The sequence below is a fragment of the Myodes glareolus genome, chromosome 6 (assembly GCF_982192425.1).
Source record: "Myodes glareolus chromosome 6, mMyoGla1.1, whole genome shotgun sequence".
Classification (NCBI taxonomy): domain Eukaryota; kingdom Metazoa; phylum Chordata; class Mammalia; order Rodentia; family Cricetidae; genus Myodes; species Myodes glareolus.
This window is the reverse complement of record NC_142031.1, coordinates 117,720,779-117,748,499: the sequence shown is the minus strand read 5'-3', so window position 1 is coordinate 117,748,499 and position 27,721 is coordinate 117,720,779. Positions and strand designations below refer to the sequence as shown.

The window sequence follows — 27,721 nt, the reverse complement described above, 5'->3', positions numbered from 1 at the left end:
AGCTTTTCTTAATCTGAATAGACCTTTATAGCCTTAATTTTTTTATCATGATATAGAGTATATTCTAAACCAGAGTTGAATCACATATAACTTTACATTTCTACCATCATACAGTCTATACCAATTCAAAATATTTGAGACTTGTTGCATTTCTTAGTCTAAACGGAGATAAAATGAACAGAGGGTTCATTAGGACTAATAAATGTACTGTTTAACCTTAGTAAAAGATGGCTGCCAGCCATGTAGCTGCTTACATCATTGTATGTCATCAGCTAAGATGGAGGAGAGCCACGTGGTTACTGTTTAAAACATGTTTTTCTAGCCAGTAGTTACATGCACATATACAAAGAATTGAATCCAAGTTACATACACATACATGCAAAATTAAACCCAGCTTACATTTACACATAAAAGGTTAAATACAGTCACATGCATTCACACACAAATACACACACACACATACACTAAACAAGAGTTGGGTAAATAAAAAGAAAAAAAGAACCAACTGGTGTGTGCTGAGTGCTAGGAAACTCCATCTAACCCACACATTGCCACAAACAGACAGGGCATATAGAAGGGGAGAGCAGACAGACATACGCAGGTCTTGGAGCAAAGAAAAAAAGGAAGAAAGTGGAGAATTTTTTCTCTGTTCCATGACTGCCTGGTCCAAAGAATACTGAGGCCAGATTTGATTTGAAAGTAAGTCAGTGGATCTTAAAAGCGAGGAGATGTATGACACAGTTCCCAAGGATGAGACAGATCCAGGAATTCAGGGAGGATCAGATTGAGTAGTCACAAGCTGTTCAATATGTCATCATGCAAGCACAGGGCCAAGGGCTCTGAACCCAAGAGAGACACAGTTGCCTGGTACCAGGACTTCAAGAAAAGGCAGAAGACAAGGAGTGCACTGTGCTCAAGAAATGAAGCTTCATATCCAGGGGAATGGTCAGAGGCAGGGAGCCCCTCCAAAGACCCAATTGTTGGTATTAAATAGAAGGCAAAGCTGTGAGTGAACAAGAAAGCAGATTTGTTACAAATGAAAGAGAGTGCATCTGTGCAGGTGGAGCAGGCGGGTAGGCTCCTAGCGTGAAGTGGCTACCTCTGGCGGTCCCTGCCAGGAACGCCACTAAGCAAACTTGCCACATGCAATGGAGTTAGTGCTAGAGGTTTATTGGGAGGGGGAGCGTGAAAGCGTGAAAGGCTGCATCGGAGTGGGAACTTGAGAGAGGCAGACAGACAGGAGGGAGAGAAGCACGAGAGAAAAAAGGGGGCAAGGGAGGAACTTGGAGACAAAGAAAGGAGTAAAAGGCAAAGGCAAAGAGAATGAACTCTGCCTGGTGGGCACCTTTAAAGGGTACACATGTCACATAGCTGATGACTAAAAGTTACCTAGTGGCATGTAACTACTTTGGCAGCAGAGGCAGGCTGTTGCTGTGGAAAATAATATTGGAATTCTTTAATGAAAGAAGCAGACATATAAAACCCCAGTTTTTTCTCTGTTTGAGAGAGTTCACTTAATGAAAAGGAGCAAATGTAACTTAACAGGCTTTCTAACTAGCAGCAACTGAGTAGAGGAACAGGAAGAGAGTACAGAGAGAAGGTTTGAAAATGGGGAATTCCCTTCCAGCTATCAGATCACTGGCAGAATGTTGTAAAGGTCCTGTAAAATATTGGGATATAGGGTGCTGGGAAGCAGTCATTTGGATGGTTATTTAGGGGGTATTTGGGCCAGATATGACAAAAGTTTGAGGTTTTCCAAAGGTATTCCGCGGAGATATAGTGGAAGACATAGGTCCCATGAGTGAGGTAGAGAAGTAAGATCCAAGGGTCTTCAATTCCTATCTTCCCAGGAATCCAGAGAGGATTGGATTTGAGGAGGCACAGGGGCTATGTGTGCTGAGTTCCGAGAGATGTGGTTGCCTGATATCAGGGCTTGTTGAAGAGGCGAGAAACCACTGTCAAGAGACGAATACTCACTTGTGGGGAATGGCCATAGAAGGGGGCTTACCATTCATGCCAGTGTTCAGTGGAGGGACCCAGTCATCCCTTAGGTGGAGAAGTGAGACTGTCATATGTGGACCGGGTTCCAGGGTCCTGGCAAGCCTCAGATTGCTGCTGGGCCAGAGAAGTGCCAGGATAGTCTGTCAGGGTCACAGCATAAATGTTACAATTTATTTAAAAATGGTGGGAAGGAGTCATGCCATGCAGCAGGGCTCACATGAGAGGTTTATTGGAAGAGGATAGAGAAAGGGGCAGAGAAGTGGGCAGAGAGGGAAGCAGAGACTGGTCCCTGAGGGCAAGAGTGGTGAAAAAGAAAGAGATGGAGGTGGGCAAGGCCTGCTTTTTATAAGAGAACATAGCAAGTGTGCACAGGTGGTATTCTTAGTAGCTGCAGCTGAGGATGCATTATCCTGTCAGTACTCTAAGGGCGGACCGGTACGGATGCCTGGATTCTCACTAACACTGAGAATACTGACACTCAGTTGGTAGTGCTCCTCTTCATTTAATTGCTGTTTTCTAAGTGGTGTCATTACAGAGGTGACAGCCACCCAGGTCCAAAGTCTTTGTTGTCATATCCCACCAGCTTATCCTGAGAGGTCCGTGCTCAGGATGCCCCCTAGATTTCAACACTCTGGAAGTCTTCATATTTTCCCACATGCTCCATAAGCTTGACCGAGGCTTTATTTTTAGCATTTGGTCTTTGATGGATATCCTGTTTCGTGACCTTCCCTGTTTACCCCTTTGTCGTCCCAGCTCTGATAAAAGGAGTGCAATGTAAGCATAATGGTCCTAATACAAATGGGCAAAAGACTTTTCTTAAAAGAAGACATACAAATGGACAACAGGTGTAAGAAAATGTACTTAGCATCCTTTGTCATAGAGAAATGGAAAGAAAGACTCACCTCATACCTGTTGGAATGGCTGTTTCCAAAGAGCAAGAGGGAAGTGCTGTTGAGGACTTGGAAATGGAAAAAAAGGAAACATTGTGTATCACTGGCACCAAAACAGCATGGTGTGCTCTCCAGAATGCAAAGCAAATTTTCCAAGTTGTCCGCCTCTTCCATTATGGATTCACATTCAAAAGAAATGAATTGATTTATGAGAGACACTGCTCAGGGTTCTTCACCATGTCGGGTTACAGAGATGACTGATGGTGTGTGTCAGTAGATGAATGGGTAAAGAAAATGTGGTGATCCTTACATGTACCAGTTAGCCTGAAGGAAACTGCAGTTTGTGACAACAAGGGATTATCTGGGGATATTCTGCCAAGTGAAGTCTGTGTATATAGAAAAATAGGTACCAAATAGTTTCATTTGTACATGTGATCTAAACAATTTGAGCTCATAGACACTGAGAGTAGAATAACAGTTCAGGGACCAGAAAGGGAACTGCCATGTTGAGGTGTGGCCAGTGGATGCCAAAGTTCATAAGAGTGAGTTTATTAGGTCTGTTGTGTGATGTAGTGATGTGGTGAAGAACAGTGCATATTAAAAACCCTGAGAGTACATTGTAAGTTCTAATCAGTGCAGATGGTAAGCCTACAAGCCACTCCCTCCATTAGCACAGTGGGGGAGAGCACTGCTGTGCATGAGTAGCAGAACCTCAGGTCATATTTCTACCATACAGTTTTTATTAGACAAAGTAAATGGAATTTATCTTTAAGAATTAAACCACAGCTGAATAAAGAATTTTATTTTTGATGTGTGGTATATTTATTAATCAGTTATTTTATCCACATTGAGCTGTAATGCTTCTTTTATGCTAAAGCTTCATGTGATTGTCAGGTTGTGTTACCAGCACATCCTATACATATTATTGAAGCTCTTATCATGCCTTGCTTTTCAGGTAACCAATGTGTATTCATTGATTTCAGTTTTCAGAATTGTTGATGATGGTTTGGCTTTTTACATTTCTACATGACTTTGAAAAACATTTGCTCAAGTTATGAAAAGAGAAACTTCCCAGTGGGCTTTCTCACCAAAATAGTATTAAACTGCAGATCTTCAGAATTTACCAGTTCACATACATTAATATTTTTAATTAAAACATTACATTTGTGAAATGTCCAAAAGTTTCACTTTTCAATAATTTGATCCTTCATTTTCTTTAGATACCAAAGATTAAACCTTTTTTTAAAAATAAAAATGACAGGCAAAAATGTAAGTGACCTGTTAAATTTCATTTCAGATATGTTTTCTTCTTTTTGCCGTCCTCTACATTGTTTCCTACTTCATCATTACAAGATACAAGAGAAAATCAGGCAAGTAGAAACGTTTTTGTTACAGCTTTCATCAGAACTGGTTATGTGGGGTGGTATATGGGCTTCACCCACACACTGCAGTTCAGCCATGCTGAATATGCTGGTGACTGAAGTAAACAGTTGCCTGGTACTAAGAACACTAAAAATAACCCCTAGGGAACCTGACTATGTTCAGAGTCACCTTACTAGACCAGAGTCCTTGCTTATCACAATTCTCATGTCCAGCTAAGAATAGTGTTGGCTAGTTACTACTTGGAAAATCCAGAGTTTATGAGGGTGTTTGGTTCCTTGTGGCTGGTTCTAATTGAACATCCTATTCACCCCAGCCCCCTTCATTTTCTCACTATAGAATTGTCTCATTGTTTCTTTCTGCCTCTCTCTGTCTCTGTCTCTCTTTTAAGAAAGATGTGTTTGCTTATTTACTCTTTTTGTGCTATGGGTTTTGCCTGCATGTGTATTTGTGCACTGTATTCATGCCTCATGTCTGCAGAGGCCAGAAGAGGGTGTTGAATCCCCAGGAGCTAGAGTTACAGATAGCTATGAGCCTCCATATAATTGTTGAGAATCAAACCTGGGTTCTCTGCAAGACCAGCAAGTACTCTTAACTGTTGAGCCATCTCTCCAGACCCTGTTTTCCTTTTCCAAAGCAATGTAGAATTTACAGTATCCGTAATTGTACTGGTATTTAATTATATAGTATCCTTGTATTATTTCATTTTGTCCTGAGTTAATCATTTTTGTGTTTTTCATGTCTTTATTATTTATTTAATTGACTGATCAATTCACACATTTTTGGTCAGAATTTTATATGTTTTCTAGCATATGCCTTACAGTCTTTTGCTAATTCTCAGCTTTTTTTTTTTAAATCATAATATTTTCTACCTGTGCTGCTGGGCTGATGTTCGAAGCTGTATGATGCTTAAAGGTTTCATGTGTTAAAGATTCTTTGATAAAATATTAGCAGCTTAAAACTCACCAAACAGCAGTATGTTGCAGTATGATGTTTTAGAGCCGTCCCCTGGCTCTGTGACTGTTTGGAAATGTTCTTTGGATCATGTAGTCTGCCAAAAATTTGAATGTCTGCAGATTCAAGATAGTGCCTCAGTTGTTTTAAAGATACTTGGTCACATGGCTTCAAAGATTACACACATAGGAGAAAGGAGAGGGTTTGAGTGAAAAACATAAATGCATTGTTTAAGGGGAAATTAAGGGTGATGCACAAGAAATCTTTATACTTAGAAGATCTTAACACAGTAGTCTCAGGGACTGAGAAAGACTATTGACCTTGATGTTGGAATAGAATGGGCATGTATAAGGAGGTAGTGAACTTTTTCTCCGAACTTGGTGATGGGTTAGGTGTAGGGGTGTCAGGATAAAAATTAATCATGGGTGTGATTTCGTGGTGCCTTTGACTGTGGTTATTTTGGGAAGTCTGTAATTCATAATAGACACTACAAAGAATGGCAAAAACTCATGACTGACACTGAGGCAAGTGAGCTCCCAGAGGTTCGGAGATCCAAGGAGAGCCTTTCAGAACATGAGACAGATGAGGAGCTAGAAGAACTGGGAGGGTTTTGCAATATTTGTGTTCTTAGGCAATCTCTTTGGCTGGTAAGTTTATGATCAAGGACAAAAGAGATTGTGACTGAGGAGCCTTAGAGAGGAAGAGGGGAGAGGAAGGTTTACTAATGAAGTCTGCCTGGTATTTAAAGAAATACGGAAAATGCTATATTTTTTTTTCCTGTCTGTAACTTGGACAGTGCTTTCAAATTGTTGAGGTGATGCTATCCAAGGTAGTTTAGAATAGTTAAGAAAGTATTAGCATTTTATTTACTAATGAAAATTCAAATTAAAGAAAGGTATGAGTTCTAAGAGTATGACATTTTATAATAGAGATGTCTGTTGGCTGTTTATCTTGACATTGTGCACATGTGTTTCACAATCATCCTGTGGTTCTAAGTTTTATTTTTTGAGACTGTGTGTTTGTAAAATTTTAATTTACAAATAGTTAATCAACATTTTTCAAAAAAAATTCACAACTCACTTTTTAGTTATACCCACTTAACATGTTATAACCAAATTTATATTTGGGTCTTTGTTGAAGTTTACAAAATGCTCTTTGAAAGACTTTTTCATTTAGCAGTTGAATATCTTAAACTTTCTATTTTTGGTACTTTTTATTTTTTTATTTTTTTAATATTTATGATTTATTTATCTTTTATTTTATGTGCATTGGTGTGAAGGTGTCAGATCCCCTGGAACTGGATTTTCAGACAGTTGTGAGCTGTCACGTGAGTGCTGGGAATTGAACTCGGGTCCTCTGGAAGAGCAGTCAGTGCTCTTAACCGCTGAGCCATTTCTCCAACCCCCTGGTACTTTTTAAAGATAAATTCATAAAATACTTTGTTGGAGATAAAACAGTAACACTATAAACCTTTTTTTTTTTTTTTGCAGATGAACAAGAAGATGAGGATGCTGTAGTCAACAGGATATCGTATGTATTTGTGTGTTAGGTTTGCTACTGCTGTGAAGAGACACCATGACCACAGCAACTCTTATAAATAAAAACATTTAAGTGAGGTGGCTCGCTTACAGTTTCAGAGGTTCAATACATTATCATCAGGATGGGGATCATGACAGCATGCAGGCAGATGTGGTATTGGAGCTGAGAATCCTACATCTTGACTTAGAGACAGCAGGAGGTCTACCTCAAAGCCCGCCCCTGCACTGACAGACTTTCTCCAGCAAGTCCGCACTTCCTAACAGTGACACTCCCTTTGGGGGCCACTTTCTTTCAAACCATAGTATTCCAAAATTTAATTGTTCTGTTTATAGTTTTGAAGTTAGAGTCTAAAGGAAATAATTGCCTTAAGTACTAATCCTTATTAATAATATTCTTAAAAAGCACCTGTAAGCAAATACACATGGTTACTTTAGAACTGATTGTTTCTTGCTAAAATGTGTTTATTCAAGCTGAGTGTGGCACATGCCTGTAATTCTAATAATGATAAGGGGGAGGTGGGATGATCAGGAGTTCAAGGCTAGCCTCAGCTACATAGTAAGTAAGGGCAGCCTAGGCTACATGAGATCATATTTCCTTCCCCTTCTAAGTGCTTATTCAAAGAAATGACAGATTTCATCTTCAGGAGATTTTTTTCCCCAAAATATATCGATAATAATCTCATTTTTTAAAAAAAATTATTTATTTATTTATTAAAAATTTCCACCTCCTCCCCACCTCCCTTTTTCCTCCCCCTCCCCCCTCCCCCTCCCTCTCTAGTCCTAAGAGCAGTCAGGGTTCCCTGCCCTGTGGGAAGTCCAAGGTCCTCCCTCCTCCATTCATGTCTATAAAGGTGAGCATCCAAACAAACCAGGCTCCCACAAAGTCAGTCCATGCAGTAGAATAAAAACCCAGTACCTTTGTCCTTGGCTTCTCAGTCAGCCTCCATTGCCAGCCACGTTCAGAGAGTCCAGTTTGATCACATGCTCCATCACTCCCAGTCCAGCTGGCCTTGGTGAGTTCCCATTAGATCAGTCCCACTGTCTCAGTGGGTGGATGCACCCCTCATGATCCTGACTTCCTTGCTCATGTTCTCCTCCTTCTGCTCCTCATTTGGACCTTGGGAGCTCAGTCCAGTGCTCCAGTGTGGGTCTCTGTCTCTATCTCCATCCATCGCCAGATGAAGGTTCTATGGTGATAGGCAAGATATTCATCAGTGTGGCTATGGGACAAGGCCAGTTCAGGCACCCTCTCCTCTGCTGCCCAAGGAACAATCTGGGGACCTCTCCTTGGACCTGGGAACCCCTCTAGAATCAAGTCTCTTGCAAACCCTAAAATGGCTCCCTTAATTAAGATATTTACTTCTCTGCTCCCATTTCCACCCTTCCTCCATCCCACCCATCCCATTCCCCCAAGCTTTCCTGAATCCTCCCCTTCTCCCTTCTCTCTACCCATCTCCCCTTACATCCCCCCCACCCCGTGCACCCAAGTTTTACCTGGCAATCTTGTCTACTTCCAATATCCAGGAGGATAACTATATAATTTTCTTTAGGTTCACCTTCTTATTTAGCTTCTCTAGGATCATGAATTATAGGCTCAAAGTTTTTTAATTATGGCTAGAATCCACTTATGAGTGAGTACATATCATATTCCTCTTTTTGGGTCTGGGTTACCTCACTCAGTAAAGCATTTTCTATTTCCATCTATTTGCATGCAAAATTCAAGATGTCATTGTTTTTTACTGCTGAGTAAAACTCCAGTGTGTATATGTTCCACACTTTCTTTAACCATTCTTCTATTGAGGGGCACCTAGGTTGTTTCCAGGTTCTGGCTATTACAAATAGTGCTGCTATGAACATAGTTGAACAAATGCTTTTGTAGTATGATAGGGCATCTCTTGGGTATATTCCCAAGAGTGGGATTGCTGGGTCCTGAGGTTGGTTGACTCCCAGTTTCCTGAGAAACCGCTACACTGATTTCCAAAGTGGCTGCACAAGTTTGCATTCCCACCAACAATGGATGAGTGTTCCCCTTACTCCACATCCTCTCCAGCATAGGCTATCATTGGTGTTCTCGATTTTTAGCTATTCTGACAGGTATAAGATGGTATCTCAAAGTAGTTTTGATTTGCATTTCCCTGATCGCTAAGAAGGTTGAGCATGACCTTAAGTGTCTTTTGGCCATTCGAAGTTCTTCTGTTGAGAATTCTCTGTTCAGTTCAGTACCCCATTTTTTAATTGGGCTAATTAGAATTTTAATGTCTAGTTTCTTGAGTTCTTTGTATATTTTGGAGGTCAGACCTTTGTCTGATGAGGGGTTGGTGAAGATCTTCTCCCAGTCAGAAGGTAGCCTTTTTGTCTTACTGACAGTGTCCTTTGCTTTACAGAAGCGTCTCAGTTTCAGCAGGTCCCATTTATTCATTGTTGCTCTTATTGTCTATGCTACTGGAGTTCTACCTAGGAAGTGGTCTCCTGCCCATGTCTTGTAGACTATTTCCCACTTTCTCTTCTATCAGGTTCTATGTGGTCAGAATAATATTGAAGTCTTTAATCCATTTGGACTTGAGTTTTGTGCATGGTGATAGATATGTATCTATTTTCATTCTTCTACAGGTTGACATCCAGTTATGCCAGCACCATTTGTTAAAGATGCTTTCTTTCTTCCATTGTATAATTTTAGCTCCTTTGTCGAAAATCAGGTGTTCATAGGTTTGTGGGTTAATATCCGGGTCTTCTATTCAATTCCGTAGGTCGACTTCTCTGTTTTTATGCCAATACCAAGCTGTTTTCCATACTGTAGCTCTGTAATAGAGTTTGAAGTCAGGGATGGTAATGCCTCCAGAAGTTCCTTTATTGTATAAGATTGTTTTGGCTATCCTGGGTTTTTTTGTTTTTTTCAGGAGATTTTTTTTTTTAATAAGGAAAAGAGCTTAAAGGTAGAATGGTTGTTTAGGAAAAACCTAGTTTGGTATAGTGGGCACAGGCTTATAGTCTCAACATTCTAGAGGTGGAGGCAGGAAGATTGAGAGTTTGAGGACAGCCTGGGCTGCACAGCAAGACTCTGAGAAAAAAAGGAAAACTATTAAACTGTTTTCAGCCATTTGTGTCCTGAGCAGACTCTATGAAGCAAGCAGCAGGTAGATTTTTTGCTCAGAGTGACACATTTGCCTAAAGAGAGCACAGAGGGGTCTGATTGCTTTGTAAGTTCCTAATGTATGTGGAGGAGATATTATAGAAATGTACTTTAATTTTTGAAGTATTAAATTGAATGGGAAACAGTTAAGTTCTTTCTATTAGATTTTGCCTTTTTAATGTGAAATCTGGGCTTGAAGAGATGACTTAGTGGTTAAGAGAACTGACTGCTCTTGTAGAGGACATGAGTTTGGGTCCTACCACCCACATGGTGGCTCACAACCATCCCTAACTCCAGTTTCAGGGAACCCAAAAGGTGACAAGTTCTCTATGAGAGTGTCAGTGTCACCACAGATAAAAGAGGGTGCCCATGCCAAAGGGAGGAGCCTGCTAAGGGTGTTTGAGCTGAATTGGCGAAGGAGGATATTTTGAGTGTCAAGACCATTCAGTCCAGAATGGGGAGCTACCCAGACAGGAAGGTATGTGTCTGTATAGAATTGGGATCAGTACAGTAGAAAATTGGTTCCTTGTAATGGTGGGGAGGCTTAATTAAAGTCAATAGGAACCAAAAATTAAGGGAAAAAGGAGAAAACAAAAATGACCACCGAGTTGTTGGTTTGGAGTTGGGGTTATGCTATTGTGAACACATGGTTTTCAACACCTACAAGAAGTAGAACTGCAGTATAAAAGTGAATGTGGCCATGTTTTTGTACATGGCAGAGTGTGTATGCCTCCACTTTGCCTCCTGAAGATGTCTCCCAGTAGCAGAAATTCCATATAATGCCCAGGCCATGTTTTTTTTTTTTTTTCTCAAAGTTTATTAAAATACAAAAGACTCCATTTCCGCCCCTCCTCCCAACCCCCTCCCACTCCCCCCACTCCCTCCCCTCCTCCCTCTCCATCCCCAAGAGCAGTCAGGGTCTCCCCGTGCATCCGAGTTTGTGCCCAGGCCATGTTTAAGTAGAATTTCCCACTCAGAACCAGAATTCCTTGAAGGAGGATAATCGAAGGGCTGGGTAGGGAAAGGCCAAGGCTAATTTTATGTTTGTACAGCTTGTGATAGTCTTTCACCTGTCTAAGGCTGGTATCCTCATTTCCCTGTTCAGCCTGTTGTCTGCACATCATGAGACACCAGCCTCTCAGTTGCCTTTGACTCCTCTCTCCATGGCTTGTCAGGAGCCATGTTGGTTCTGTGTTCAGTCAGAGTCTGACTTGCCTTATCATTGCCACTTCAGTTTTTCTTACTTGCTTATTTCCTGCCCCGTGGGAGGTCCAAGGTCCTCTCCCCTCCATCCAGGTCTATAAAGGTGAGCATCCAAACAAACCAGGCTCCCACAAAGTCAGTCCATGCAGTAGAATAAAAACCCAGTACCTTTGTCCTTGGCTTCTCAGTCAGCCTCCATTGCCAGCCACGTTCAGAGTGTCCATTTTGATCACATGCTCCATCACTTCCAGTCCAGCTGGCCTTGGTGAGTTCCCATTCGATCAGCCCCACCGTCACAGTGGGTGGGTACACCCCTCATGATCCTGACTTCCTTGCTCATGTTCTCCCTCCTTCTGCTCCTCATTTGCACCTTGGGAGCTAAGTCCAGTGCTCCAGTGTGGGTCTCTGTCTCTATCTCCATCCATCGCCAGATGAAGGTTCTATGGTGATAAAGGTTTATTTTTATGCAGTTGCATGGTCCACAGTGTTGGCAGTGTATGTCAATTTTTTGTTACCTGCAGATGGACCAGAAAATAAAGCAAACATACAGGCTGGAACCAGCAATGGGTGAAACCTAGTGACCTAATTTTGCCAGCCAGGCCCCACTTCATGGAGATATATAGCAGTTTTTAAATGGTGCCACAAAATATAAATCTGTGGAGACATTTTAGATTCAAACCAAAAACAGTTAGGATGACATGTTGGTGCATTTCATAGTGTGCAGATAAGAAGGAAGGAATGCTGAAGAAGTTGTAGAGTTGAAAGAAGGAAGTACTTATCTGCTTGAAATATACAAGGTTCAACATTTGAGGTCCTGCCTCATTTGCTACCTGGAAGTGTGTGTGGCAGACTTGTTGAAATAATTTACTATGGCCTGTAGATGATGGCATTCTGAGTCACTGGTAACATTTAGCATCCAAATAAGTCCACACACCCTCTTGTTTAAGGAGATAGTCACAAATGACAGATATTCAAGAAAATATTTTTGTTTTACGACTACCATAATCATAGAAGGTATAATATTCTGTATGTAGAATCTTCTTTTTACTACTGCATTTTAGAAGGTGACATTTCTGAAAGGGCGTGTTTTATGATTGCACAAGCCATGTCTCTACTAAACGTTTCCAATTCAGGGCCTTATTTTAAGGACTCTTTGTCAGTATTAACTCTACATGAACCTTTTATGAGTAACTTGTTGTAAGCAGTAAAAGTGGTTTTCTGCTTTCTGGGTAGGTTTGTCACAGTAACGAAGTGTGAAGTGGAGGCTTCATAGCTGTTGAAAAGCAGCATTATAGTAATGGAGACATATATACGGGATTTTCTGGGACATTTGTGACCTGATGATTTATCTCTTTGTCTCATAACTGAACTCCTTTTGTCAGGTCATGTGTTCTAGAATTGGATTTTGAAGTTATGTTAACCTAGTTTGTGGTCAGTGTTATGGGGGGTAAGAGGAAAGAGGGGCTGATTTTACTGAGAGGATCAAGAAGATAGGAATGGAGGGACACATGACAAGCAAATGGCATTTGAGGTCTGTCTTGCTATTCAGGTACATCTGCCATGTGGAGTGTTGTATGGGCACCCAAGAGAAAGAGAGTGACCTGTAGTACTGGTGACCTTTTGGGGATCCTACTCCAAGGCTGTCTTCAGGGTATGAAAAAAATCCACGAAGGTGGTGAGGGCTAGACTTTTCCATCTGTGGGGTAAATAAGGAAACACTTTCTAATGGTAACTTTTCTTTTATTTCATCTTGAAAAATCTCTTTCCGAAAATCTCTCTGTCTCCACACATCTACATCTCTTTACATAACACTTCTCTCTCTCTCTCTCTCTCTCTCTCTCTCTCTCTCATGTCTCTCTCCATCATACTTCTCTCCTATTTCTCCCTACCTGTCTCCTGCTATTCTCCAAAACCTCTGAGCAATTATGAATCACATCTTCAGGGTCACAACACTACTTGAGTAAACAATAAGAAACAGAGCTAAACTGATCACACAGTTTTTCTCAGGCTAGGGAGATCATGCTGACCGGCTAGTGTGTAAAGTAAACAGGGTTCCCAGACAGAAAGTACATTGAAGTTCAGGACTTAAACAATAAACAGTTAGTTGACTGAACCTTCAGGTTGAGAGTATGTGCAGAAAGTCAATTGCTGAGAAAGTTATGTCTACTAAAGTCATAAATCAGTAATAAACATCTGGGAAATTGACCTTGTATATTTGTCTGTAGGGGCAACCATATATTCATCTCCAGGGAAACTAATTTGTTTTGAATTTGTAAAACTAGCTGTCTAGCTGTCTTAGTGACTGAGAATACTATTATTTTCTTATGTCAGTCTGAGTAATAAAAAAATCCTAGTATTATTTCTATTCATCAGAATTATGCAGTTGAGCAGAAATCCATCCTCTTGACCATCTACAACTATATGTGTGCCCAGTAGGTAGAATATTTTCACAAGATAAACACACAAGCAGTGGGAATAATACCCATAGCTGTTTTTAGTGGCACTTGAGAAAATTACAGCAGAAACAGTTTTCTTTAGCTAGTGACCCCACAGCCTTTCCAAGTGGGACTCCCCATCAGAATCACTCATCTGGTAGACTGTTGAACAATAGTTGTCACCTTTTGTATACTCCCATGGCCTACAATCCATTGAGGGTTAGAAAACAGTTGGGGAATAAGTGTAAACTGAAATGTGCCCTGCTGAGGGGCCTATAGTATTGGGAGAGCTGTGCAGGCTCTGGGGTGGTGAGTATTTGGATTTGATCTTGGCAGGAATGATACTAATCAGGGTGATGGTGTCCTCTCTGGGCTGGATCCGGCCATTCACTCCAGATGAGCAACTTTTCTGAGTACTTTTTCAGGAAACGTGCTCTTCATTTTTTGGATTAATTCATGATGCTTCTTTTTTTAAAAAATATTTATTTATTTACTTATTATGTATACAGTGTTCTGTCTGCATATATGTCTGCAGGCCAGAAGAGGGCATCAGACCTCATTATAGGTGGTTGTGAGACACCATGTGGTTGCTGGGAATTGAACTCAGGACCTTTGGAAGAGCAGGCAATGCTCTTAACCATTGAGCCATCTCTCCAGCCCCTTCATGATGCTTCTGAGTTGAGTTTTGTTTTGAGTGTTCCATTGATCTACATTAAATAGTTGCCCTTTGATTTACTGAACCCAGGGGTTTCTAGGTACTTGTAGCTGTGTAGGCAGTCACTTCTGCTGTCTGCTACAGGATGGCACTGAGTGCAAGGTTACTCACGGTGGAACATTTATTATGACTTTGTTGTTTTCAAGACAGTTTCTCTATGTAGTCCTGGATGTCCTGGAACTCGCTCTCTAGACCAGGCTGGCCTCAAATTCAGAGATCTGCTTGCTTCTGCCTCCTGAATGCTGGGATTAAAAGTATGTGCCAACATGGTCTTATTAATATGACATTTAAAAAATTTCTCACATTTTTTTTTACATTCTTTCAATATTAGCTTCAGTGTTATAGATACTCAAGTTCTATCTTTAGTGCTAATTAAGTTTCCTTTGCCATTACTGCTGCTATGTCTGCTGCCTGCCTGGTTTCTTTCTCCCTTCCACCTTCCTACTTCTCCTCTCCATTCCTCCCTCCATTCCTTTCTTCCTTCCTTCTCCCTCTCACCTTCTTTTCTGAGACAGGGTCTCGCTATGTTGACCTGGCTGACCTGGAACTCTCTATGAAGTCTAGGTTGGCTTTAACTCACAGAAATCTATCTTCCCTCTGTCTTGCTATTTATGTATGTATTTATTTATTTTTAAGATTTATTTATTTACTATGTAGACAGCATTCCTTCCATGTATAACCACATTCCAGAAGAGGACGCCAGATCTCTTTATAGATGGCTGTGAGCCACCATGTAGTTGCTGGGAATTGAACCAGCAACCACTGAGCCATCTCTCCAGCCCTTGCTGTTTATTTTTTAAAAATATTTTTTCAAAATTAGATGTTATAAAAGTTTGTTTTTAAGAAATGTGTAACTGGGAAGTGAAAGCCCATTGTGATTACACTCTGTCCTTTGGGTTGTTATAAATGATGATGGATTTTGGAACAACACATTTCCTGATATTATGTAAGCATTTCTTGGTGTAAATAGAGAGCCTGCTTTGTATTTATTGTTAGCATTTTTCTTCAGTTTGTTTTGTTGACTTAATTTATTTTAGATCCTAATTTTTATGTATTGAAGCTGTATTATTTAGGAAGTATTGAAGTAGTGTTTGAAATATTGATGAGTGTTATTTACTACTCTCTGCTATTTACTACTATAATTTAACCTTGTTTAAATGAGATGTCAGGGGCTGGTGAGATGGGTGTGTGTCAAGGTACTTGCTTTGTAAACCTGGAGACCTGGGTTTAATATTGGAATCTGTGTAAAGGTAGAAGGAGAACAGACTCCACATAGTTGTCCTCTGACCTTGCATGCATGCCCTACCACCATTCCCCTGTATAGCACGCTCTCTCACATGCACACAAACAACAGTAATACATAATTTCTTAAAACTGTGCCATAGTCTCTTCAGTATATAGATCTCGTTATGGATTTCACCTGGCTGCACTTTCTAGACCCTGCGCATGCCATTTGTCCTTCAGTTGCATATCTGTAATGGGAATCTGTGTAGCACACTGGTGTTGCTCTTATGTTCACCGCCTTCCAGACCCCTAGTGATGATGTCTCTTCTCTCTTGCAGGTTGTTTCTGAGCACCTTCACTCTAGCAGTTTCAGCTGGAGCTGTTTTGCTTTTACCCTTCTCAATCATCAGTAATGAAATCCTGCTTGCTTTTCCTCAAAACTACTATATTCAGTGGCTAAATGGCTCCTTGATCCATGGTTAGTATATATTACTTAATACAGTCATGACTAATGTGTGAGTTTTTAACTACACTATAAATTACAGGCTTTTCTTAGTTTCTTTCACAATTTGTAACTTCTTCCAGTAAACTATTGTTTTGTGAGGGTTTCTGTGGCTGTGATAAAACACCATGACCAAAAGCAACTTGGGGAGGAAAGGATTTAATTCAGATCACTGTAGCAACAATTCTATTTGGTCTTAATAATAAAAACCCGGAGTCAGATATAGGGGTTAATGCTGAAGATCAGAGACGCAGAGTGGCCAGACACTAGAGAGTTCTTCTAATTCTACCAGTGCTGAGATTGAAGGGGTGACCCTGTCCCCAGAGTGTCTCCTCAGACTTTGTCCTCTGATTGTAGGGGTGATCTTCAGACTGTAACTGTTTGCTGTCTCCTTCCACTTATATTCCTCTCTCAGCCCAGGCATACCACTCCCGTCTCCACCTCCCTAGTGCTGGGATTAAAGGTGTGTGCCACCACTGCCTGGCCTCTAGTGGCTTAGCTCTGCACTCTGATCTTCAGGCAAGCTTTATTTGTTAAAACACAACAAAACATCACTACAGAGTACAGTTCAACATCAGAGTTCATCACTGAGGGAAGTCAGGACAGGAACCTGGAGGCAGGAGCTAATGTAGAGACGATGGAGGAATTCTGCTTATTGGCTTGCTTCTCAAAGCATGCTCAGCCTGCTTTCTTATATACTCCAGGGTCACCTGACTAGCGGTGTCACTGTGCCCATTGGCCTGGATCTACTTATGTCAATCACTAATCAAGAAAATTCCCTATAGACTTGCCTACAGGCCAGTCTTATGGAGGAGTTTTCTTAATTAATATTCCCTCTTCCTTTGCATGACTGGGACAGACTGAGGGGCCACTGGCAGTGGCACCAGGATTTATCCCTACTGCATGTACTGACTTTTTGGGATCCTATTCTCTTTAGACATATACCTTGCTCAGCCTAGATATAGTAGGGAGGGCCTTGACCTTCCATAAGGCAATGTGCTTTACCCTCTCTGAGGATTAGATGGGGGTGGGGTGGGAGGGTGTGTGGAGGGAATGGGAGGAGAAGAGGGAGTGGGAACTTGGATTGATATTTTTAAAAAATCTAATAAATTAAAAAATTCCCTCTTCCTACATATGTTTATGTCATGTTGACAAAGAATTAACAGGTATAGCTATAGAAGTCCTCTGTGAAGTCAGAAACTAGCTTTTACTTAACATTGCTAATTTTAGTTACTATTTTCCTTCACTTAACTAAGAAGCACTTCTTATACTTACTGTAAGTTTTGAATTGGTATGTGTGTCTGTTTTGAAACAGTGTCTTAACACTATAACCTCAGGTGGTCTAGAGTTTGCTTGTAGGCCTTGAACTTATGGTAGTTCTCCTGTTTCAGCTTTTCAAGTGTTGGGATTACAGACGTGAGCTACTAGCCTGAATATTTACTTCATTTTGGTTCATTTAAATATTGTAGGCAAAGACTTTTTGGTTCATCTGGTTATGTCAGAGAACCTCAATCTCCATTGAAGACCTGATAGAGCAGAGACTGCAGTTGTTATTTTGTTTTCTTAGTCATTTTAAAACATGATAGAATATAAACAAGGTCTGCTGGTTAAAATTTTAATGTGATTTTGTGATTTAAAAAGTAATGATAATATCTGGGTATGGTGGCATGTACCTTTATTATTATTATTAAAAATTTCCACCTCCTCCCCTTCTCCCACTTTCTTCCCCTTCCCCCCACGCCCTCCTCCTCCTTCTCCAGGCCAAAGAGCAGTCAGGGTTCCCTACCCTATGAGAAGTCCAAGGTCCTCCCCATTCCCCCCAGGTCCAGGAAAGTGGGCATCCAAACAGACAAGGCTCCCTCAAAGTCCGTCCATGCAGTAGAATCAAAGCCCAACACCATTGTCCTTGACTTCTCAGTCAGCCTCCACCATCAGCCACATTCAGAGAGTCCAGTTTGATCACATGCTCCATCAGTCCGAGTCCAGCTGGCCTTGGTGAGCTCCCATTAGAAAGTCCCACCATCTCAGTGAGTGGACGCACCCCTTGCGGTCCTGACTTCCTTGCTCATGTTCTCCCTCCGTCTGCTCCTCATTTGGACCTTGGGAGCTAAGTTCAATGCTCCAATGTGGGTCTCTGTCTCTATCTCTATCCATCGTCAGATGAAGGTTCTATGGTGATATGTAAGATATTCATCAGTGTGGCTATGGGACAAGACCAGTTCAGGCACCCTCTCCTCTGCTGCCCAAGGAACAATTTGGCGACCTCCCCTTGTACCTAGGAACCCCTGTAGAATCAAGTCTCTCGCAAAACCCTAAAAATGGCTCCCTTAATTAAGATATTTATTTCCCTGTTCCCATATCCACCCTTCCTCCATCCCACACATCCCATTCCTCCAAGTTTTCCTGAATCCTCCCCTTCTCCCTTCTCTCTACCCATCTCCCTTTACATCCACTCCCCCACCCCACTTCCCGTGCACCCAAGTTTTGCCTGGCAATCTTGTCTACTTCCAATATCCAGGAGGATAACTATATGATTTTCTTTAGGTTCATCTTCTTATTTAGCTTCTCTAGGGTCAGAAATTATAGGCTCAAAGTCCTTTAATTATGGCTAGAATCCACTTATGAGTGAGTACATACCATATTCCTCTTTTTGGGTCTGGGTTACCTCACTCAGTAAAGCGTTTTCTATTTCCATCCATTTGCAGGTGGCATGTACCTTTAATCCCAGCACTGGAAGGCAGAGGCATGAAGCTCTCTGTGAGTTTCAGGTCATCATGGACTAGATAGTGAGATCATGTCTCCCTTTCTCTCTTTCTGTCTCTGTCTCTCACACACATGCTTGCACATGCACACTTGAAGTGAGGTAGACCTGCTGTGCAATTTTGGGCAGGACACTATGTTGTCTTGTCCTCAGGTCACTACTCTCTTAAGTGGAATACTAAATGCACCCTGCACACTTGCTTTTAGGAATATATCTAATAGAAAATATGCCTTTAATAGGCACTTAGTATATGATAGCTGCTGTATGAATTTAGTATGTATGCACTAACTATTCTCTCTGTTAGGATAGTTCTTTATGGTGTCTATTAGATTAGATTATGACTTTTGGGTGCTTGAATAGCTTTCTTACTCTTCCTGTCCATACCATTCTTATTTTCTTAGTATTGATGTTTGTGGCTAGTGTTGTTAATTATGGTATTATTACTGTCAAATGATTTTATTATGTTTATATAATTTGATAGTTATATGGACGGTTAGATACATTGTTTATGAACACTAAAGGTATGTACAATTAGGACACTTCACTGTGAGATTTTTTTTTGTGTGTGGACACAAATCTTTTCCTTTATTCTAGTGAAGATGTTTTATAAGAGTGAAAAAAGTCTATGAAACCATATCTTTTTTATTGTTTTGCTATTTTTTGAATTTATTTTTTATTACTTAAAAAATACCAATCCAAATTTCCATTCCCTTCCCTCCTCCCAGTTCCCTCCCTCTCCCTCCATAGACCCTCCCACCCCACCCCTTCAACCCTAAGGGAGTGCCATGCACCCCACCCTGTGGAAAGTCCAAGGCCCTCCCTATTACATCTAGGTTGAGCAAGGTTTACATCCATAGGGAATAGGATTCCAAGAAGCTGGTACATGCAATAGAGACAAATCCCAGTGTCACTATTAGTGGCCCCTCAGTCTGCCCCAACTGTCAGCTCCCTTCAGGGGGGCTTGGTTTTTCCCATGCTCATTTACTCCCAGTCCAGTTGGAGTTGGTGAGCTACCATTAGCCCAAGCAAACTGTCTTGGTGGATGAACCCCTCATGGTCTTGAATTCCTTGCTCATTTCTCATTCCTTCCTCTATTCAACTGGATCTTGGGAGCTTAGTCCAGTGCTCCGGTGTGGGTCATTGCCTCTATTCCCATCTGTTGTTGGACAAAGGTTCTGTGGTGGTATTTAAGATAATCATCAGTACAGGGTAAGACCAGCAAAGACACCCTCTCCTTTATTACTTAGGGTCTTAGCTGAGGTCGTCCCTGTGGGTTTTTGGGCATTTTTCTAGGGCCAGGTTTCTTGCTAACTCCATAATGGCTCTCTCAATCAAGGTATCTCTTTTCTTTCTCTCATATCTGTCCTTCCTCCATCTTGACTATCCCATTCCCTCAAGTTCTCCTCAAACCCCCTTCTCCCTTACTTTCTATCCCTGCCCCCCCACCCCGCTCCCAAATTTTTGTCTGATTCCAATTTCCAGGTGAGTCTATATATGTTTTTCTTTGGGTTCAACTTATTACTTAGTGAAACCATACCTTGAAGAATAGTCAGTGACAAATATTTCCTTTTTTTGGTTTTTCGAGATAGGGTTTCTTTATATAGATTTGGCATGTTCTAGAACTCTATAGACCAGACTGGCCTCAAACTCAGAGATCGACCTGCCTCTGCCTCCTAAGTGCTAAGATTAAAGGCATGCACTACCACCACCACCACCACCTTTGGGCTGTATATACTGTTTTTTTAAGCTAAAGGAGTTCAGATTTTTTTCCTTCTAATTTAGGAGCCTTCTTTTGAGTTAATGGTAATGTCTTTAACAAAAGATTGACTGGCTTGCCATTTGACTTAGAGAAGGTTGTATCCAAGGTACCTTGTTTTATTATGTAATTTCCCTAGTTGATATTTGAGGGGCAGAGAGGCAGAGCCTTCTCCATCTAGGCTGTTTGCAGTGATGTTGGCTGCTGTGAAGGCTCCACCACCTTGGCCATGAAATAGAGCTTACTTCTCAGTTGCTGTTGTGATGTTTGTGCTGAAGCCTCCAGGGAGCGGTAGTGAGTCTGAAGCAATCATCAAGATCATGTATTTGCTGTGAATCATCTGTTATAATTTATTTAAAAAGCGGTGCCAAGAGAAGTCATGCCATACAACAAGGCTCACATGGGAGGTTTATAGGTAGAGGAGAGAGAAGGGGAAGAAAAGTGCTTTTGCCCTTTTTTTTGGGCCCCTTTTCTTTAGGGGGGCAGGGAGGAGAGGGCAGAGAAGGGAGTAGAGAGGGGGTCAGAGACTGATCCCTGGGGACAAGGGTGGCTGGAGAGAGAGAGAGAGAGAGAGAGAGAGAGAGAGAGAGAGAGAGAGAGAGAGAGAGAGAGAGAGAGAAAGGGAGGGGGAAGGAAGGGAGGGAGGAAAGAAGGGAGGAAGGGAGGGAGAGAGAAGGTAGGCAAGGCCCACTTTTAAAAAGGGAATACAATGAATGTGCACAGGGAGGTGCCCTTAGTGACTGCAGCTGAAGATGTATCCTGTTAGTACCCTAAGGGCAGGTCAGTACAGATGCTTGAATGCTAACACCAGCAACCTGTCATCTAGAAGAACGGTTCTGTGTGACACAGGAGTAAGCTTTATGTCTTCTCTCTTTGTGAAAGTACAGGAGGCACTTTCTGTGGATGCTGTTGCTGAGAAGATGACTCTGGGTGTGAGGAGGGGCAGCTACACTTCCAGCTGTGACCTTCTTTACTGTGCACAGTAAAGTACGTGCTCACTCCAGAATGAGTAAGAATACCAAAGCGTACAAAGCAGGAAATGACGTCGACTCTTTTGTAGTACATATACACACCATGTGTTTATAGCACATGTAGCTTGAATCTTTTCAATCACTGAATTTGTGCTGATTATCTTTCTGCTCATCATGTCCTTTGAATACATTTTTAGTGCCTGTACAAGAGCTCTGTGTATATTCACCAAGCAGCCTTCAGAGTTACCTTGTAGCTTTCTGGAGTGAGACCACTTCTTCTCCAAGTGACTTCTGATGGATGTGAGATGAGGACTGCGTGGCCCCGGCTACCAGCAGCTTTCTCTCCTGTGGGCCTGCCCTTAATTGTCTCCTGTTGAGTACCAGGGGATTTTCACAGTGACTTTTGAGTTTCTCATAATTTATGTAGATAATTAGGATAAGAAATTATTAGGCTAATAAATATCATTCCAAAACTATTTTCTGGAAATATTTGCTTATATCCTTCTGACAGATGGCATAAGTGCCGTTGTTTCTAACATAAATCCAGCAGGATCAAATACTGATATCTTTGTTGCCAAAGATATGACGGAGAAGTCGTTTTCATGATTATCATTAGAAAAATTCGTAATCTTTCAATTTCAGTTTGTCTACAGACATCTACTACATACATAATTTGTCATGTTCTTTCCCTTTTCTGTTTTTTATATTGAAGTATGTGATTTCTTTACATGTAAAAATAAACCTCTATAAATGTTTCTATACTTGCTATTTTTGATTTTGTGTGCTCTTTGGGGTTCTAGAGTTTTTATATTTTTGTGCTGCCTGGTCTTTTCCTTCTTTTGGCTTCTCTAATTGTTTTTCTGTGTAAAAGATCCCCTCTCATCATGGATGTTAGCAAACATTGACTTTCTTCTTGTCAGCAGTGTGTTTGCACTTGACTGTTTACTCCATCTGGGGTTCACAGAGTGGGTTTGTCCTCACCCTCCAAGCTCACTGTCCTAGCACCACCAGTTTACTAGCTCCTCTAGTGATTTTAATGATATCTTTTTATTTTGGAGGTCATCATCCCATGAGAGTTTGTTTCTTGGCTTTGGAGTCAGCTAGACCTGGCTTTGAATTTCAGCTCTGTATTTTACTATTAGTAACCCCGAGCAAATTGTTTAAGCTTTTCAAGTCTTAGTGTTTTATCTGAAGAATGATCAGAACAAGAACTAGTTGGTTGCATTTTTATATGTGGAGAGTGGAATGTATACAGAGTATAATGTTTAATGCCTGCTCCAGAGTAAGAGGAAGTAAACTGCATTTTCTCATGAGCCACTGGAGAAAGAGGCCGCTGCTATCTACAGCCACTCCCTATCCTTTTGGGTTAGCATGTCTTTTGTTTTGGTTTTGTTTTGTTTTTGAGACAGGGTTTCTCTGTAACTTTGGAGTCTGTCCTGGAAGTAGCTCTTGTAGACCAGGCTGGTCTCAAACTCACAGAGATCCGCCTGCGTCCTGAGTGCTAAGATTAAAGGTGTGCACCACCACCACCCGACTCTTATCATGGCTTCTTTATCCTCTTGATAAAGTTAATACCTCCTCTGTCCAGGGAGTATTTTCTTTGCATACAAATATCTTACTTTTTTCTTTCTGTCCGTAGAGCTAAAGCCACCCACATACCTACAGAAATTGTAAGTGGTTGGACTAAATGAGACCTAGACCCCTTCATCTGTCAGCTGAGAACAATATAGAGATAGGAGGAAACCTTGAGTATTTGGGCCACTTCTAAATGAAATTACTTGCTCTCTTAGGGCCAGCTTATGCTGGATCACACATACATCATTTCTATTTAATGATACAGTACTTTTGCACATGCCTAGTATTTTGGATTAGGGGTATCATAAGATACTCTCTTATAATAGGCAGCTGGATGACCTATCACAGCCCCAAGATCAAGCACTTAGTCTTTGTGAAAGTCCAGTGTTAGGCCAAGAGCTTTTTCTCAAAAGGCAAGTAGTTATCCAACAAAGAGTGCAACCTCCACTGTGGTTCTTTGAGTTAACATGCCATATATTTTAAGCTGGAACAGAGGAGGCAAAGGTGACAAAGTGGCATCATTGACATAACTAAAATAGAAATCAAAGGAAAAATGGAAGGATCCATTTGTAGTGTTTACGCTTTGTATTTGTGCTGTGTTAACAATGTTAGTGGAAAGATACAGAACTTCAGTTCTACATGTGACTAAGCAGTGGTACAGCATAGGACATGTTCTGGAACTGGACAGAGGCAGTGGCTGCACAACTTTTGGAATACGCCACATACCACTGATGACCCTACTTCAGAATGACTACTTTTCTGCAGTTTAAAATTAAAGCCAATAATTTTAAAAGAGAGGAGAGTGATAGGATTAACGTCTAGTCTTAAAATCTAGAACTAATTCTCCAATGTTGGAAGTATTTTTCTCCAGGGGTACCCAGTGTTTACTTGACTTTCATTTGCTGGGGCAGAGGTATACATTGATAACTGAGTGTCCAGCTCAGATGAAGTTGTTCAAATGAGCTTCAGTGTCTGGCTGGTCTCTGTGAATACTGCAATTTATTTTGATTTATCAGGAGCAGAGAGCTGGGGATATCATGATAAACAGTGCAAAACCCATCTTTTCTCCAAAATCTGTTTGTAAACTCCACAGAAGGTCAAACAAGATTTTAGGTTATTAGCAATCAAAATTAAACAGAAGATATATTTGCTTATGAATATTTATTAAAAGATAAACCTTAAATTTTATTGTACCATTGTTAAATGCTACTAATAATTTATTAGTAAGTTGACACAGTTTAGTTTGTTGTGACAGTTTGCGTTAGTACAGTTTGCATTAGTACACTGAGATACCGTTTATCATATTGAAAAGCAGTCTTTGTTTTTGGGCAGGAAAATGACTTAAATTAAGTTCCTGGATCCAAACTGGTTTAGTTTATAGTCAGTCCATTATGGTTGAGGATACCAATGAATACATCTTGTTAGATAAAGAGGTTGGGAAAAGGATACTTACATCAGATGTACCCCTACCTCACCTTGTTTATTTTGTAGTACAAAGGTTCAAACCCAGGGCCTTTGCACATTATTTTTCTTGTAAGTCTGTCAGATTAGCAGCTGCTCTAACCCTGAGGTTCTCTCAGCCTGAGTTGAATATTGTATTTTGGAACTATTTTGTGATACCAGCAGGTGGCGGTAGAAGATAAGGAACCTTATGGTGATCTGGCAATTTGATCTTGTGTTTGAAACTGAATATTCTGGGACCTTTGTTGCCTCCAGCTGAAGCCTCTTCTAGAGCTGAGCACTGGCTGCTACCTTCAGTAGCATGCTATGGATGCTCACTTTGACAAACCACCTTTCTTAAGTTTTGCATTCTATATATTGAACTTTTTAATTCTAGCGTTTTGAAGCAGAGAAGTTTGACAATTTTTATTTTATAAATTAATATGAACATATGAAATAAAATATGTGTAATGTTGGTAACAATTTTCAATTCTATCAAAATTGTAGAATGCTTTTTAAGGGAAAGACTGTAAATTGATTGAGCTTTGAAAAGCTTGTAAGCCACTTTACAATGTGTATTGAATACCCATATTTTTCCCCCAGAAAGTACTAGCCTTGTGCTCAGGGTCCTCCTTACCTCCACCTTCCAAGTTCTGTGATTGTCCATGAGCCACCACTCCTGGCTTTAGGTACACTTGTTATGTTTGTGTATTAGACAAACTTCTAATGGTGAGTTGAGACTTCCCTATATGTCTGGTATTTTGTAATTATATTGCCATAATTTATTTTTATTTATTTTTATTTCTTTTTGCCTAATAAAGTTAATTAAAAATATATGACAAAGACATCTTATTTTGTCAGTTGATATGTGTAACTGTGTGATAATCCTCTGTGATTTTTTTCACTTGCCCAGAAGACACTTTTATTTTTTTGATATGGGGTTTCACCACATAGGCCAGTCTGGCTGACCTGGAACTTGCTGCATAACCCATGCAGACCTCAGACTTCTGATGAGCCTCCTGTTTCTACCTCTCTGACCCTGGGATTACAAGCATGTGCCACCACTCCTGACTCTTTTACATTGTTTTTAGAGATTAAGTTTAGGTGTTCATACTCATGCAGCAAACACTTAATTAACCAAACTAGCTCCCTAGCCCTGTCTTAGTTTAAGTGAGTGAATTGGTTAGAATTATTATCGTTATTGTTTTTGATTTGAGTTTTTGCCTGAGGCAAATTTTACTTTTTTGACTTTTGGCTTTCGGCCTGTATAGAAGAATTTGGATTTGTTGTTCTGGAAATATGTATGTGTATAGATTAATAATAAGAATAAAAAGCCTCTTTTGTGCTACAGATTTTTCTGTTTAAGAAAATATAGTAGACATTAGCATTCACAAACCTATACTTAGTGGTTTTTCTGAGGCTGATGTTTGAATGGTGTGGACAGTGTAGCCAGCAGCAGAGAGCCTGGACTGGGTCTCCACCTCAGTTTATCTTCCTTGTTTTCTGCCCTTTTAATACATTGTATGGGGAAGCTTCTGTGATACAGGGATATGGAGATTTAGGCATGTCACAAAGGTATTTAAATATACACCTCATAAATTTTAGAGTACTTCTGTGCCTCTTATAGAAGATTTATGCAGAAGGTAGAAAGGAAGAAAAGTCTATCAGTCTGCTATATTTGTGTTGTTAATAACTTGTGTATCTCTTGGCAATTATTTTTTTATGCTTAGTTTAAAATACTTATTTGTTTTTGTACATGTTTGTATGTATATGTGGGTGTATATGTGTGTTATGTGTGTGGTGTGTTGTGTTTGCACCACACACATGTGAGAGCCAGAGCAGGACACTGGCTGTCTTCCTTTATTACCTTCCACCTTATTTCCTTGAGACAGGGCTTCTCCCTGAACTGGAAGTGCAACTGTTTCAGTGGGGCTGGCGGGGCAGGAAGCTCTGTCTCTGTGCCCTACTGCTGGGTTCCAGGCCGGCAAAACCATGCTGGCTTCTTGTGTGGGTGCTCGGGTTCACACTCACATTCTCATTCTTACACACCAAATAAGTCCCCAGTCCCACTTGGTTTTCTGTCACAATAATTTTAATGTATTTTTAAATGTCATAGTGGATAGGTTATTTTTTTATATAGTGTAAGCATTTTTGAGTAAAATTAATGAAATGGTAAGGAACGAGTTGAACTAGTTTTAGCTGTAATTCACACCATTTTCTTGTCCCTACTTTGTCTGAGTGCTGGTACATTAGAAATTTTCATTTTTTAAACTTTTGTTTAAAAATTTGGGTGTTGTTTCTCTTTTCTTCTTGCCAAGAGCCAGAGTTGTAACCTATTTAACAGGAGAAAGCCCAGTGACTGAGTTGAAGATCTTTCAAGGTCATGACAGCTGAGTGGTCCGAACTCAGGTTGTCACATATAAGGTGTTCCTCATTCAGGTAGCTGCTGTAAAGACTGGTAAACTCCTTTAAATCACAGATTGGCTGAATACCTTATTCTTGGTCAAGACAGTATAGTGCACTAGGTACATAGAATTTATCTAATGTGTTGTGTTCTTAAAATTGAATTGAAAAGTTTTTTGGTGTGTGTGTGTGTGTGTGTGCTTATATATTTGTGTAGGTGCTCTGTGTACATATGTATCCTTGTGAAAGCCAGAGGTCAATCTCAGGTGTTATTTTACTCGTGAGCTGTACATTTTTTAAAGATAGAGTCTTTAATTGGCTTGAATCTCACCAGTTAGCTTCATGGTTGCTGGCCAGTAAGCCTGGGGATCCACTCATATCCACCCCTCCAGCTCTGGGTTTGCAAGCATATTTCATACCACCTGGATTTCCACATGGGTGCTATGGATTGAGCTCAGGTCCTCGTGCTTGCAGAACAAACATTTTACCAAGTGAGCTGTTTCTCCAACCTCTTGAAATTGAAAATTTAAAAATTTTCCTGTAGTTTAGAGGTGTTTTAGGGAGGCTTTGTGTATGTGTGTGTGCTTGTACGTATATACCTGAAAAGATATCTGTAGTATTGCTTTTTCCTATTTAATTTTTTAATGATCATGGGTTCAGTTAAGCACTTTGCTTTATGCCAATGGACAGAATTAATGGACTAATCATTCAATATGTCCTGAATAAAATATTATGAAACTGATATATTTTTTGCTAGATAAAAATAATGAAATTAAGTTTACGATGCCCTTCTCATCCACAGCAGTAAGTTTGAGATGGCACAGAGCAGTGGAGCGACAGGGG

At 40.6% G+C, this 27,721-nt stretch overlaps 1 protein-coding gene across 6 annotated transcripts in view; it reads left to right on the top strand.

The window, feature by feature from the left end:
- The window catches only part of Lmbr1 (limb development membrane protein 1), a 141,123-nt gene that overhangs the window by 16,721 nt on the left and 96,681 nt on the right, over positions 1-27,721 (top strand). For 3 of the 6 annotated variants that reach the window (XM_085691103.2, XM_048440175.3, XM_048440173.3), the window contains exons 2-4: positions 4,189-4,261; positions 6,716-6,755; positions 15,809-15,948. In XM_085691103.2, the coding sequence (XP_085547229.1) occupies positions 4,189-4,261; positions 6,716-6,755; positions 15,809-15,948 (253 nt within the window). Of the gene's footprint in view, positions 1-4,188; positions 4,262-6,715; positions 6,756-15,808; positions 15,949-18,708; positions 18,730-21,451; positions 21,477-27,721 lie in introns of those variants that run through there. The other 3 variants (XM_048440179.3, XM_085691105.2, XM_048440177.3) reach the window with 3 other exon arrangements.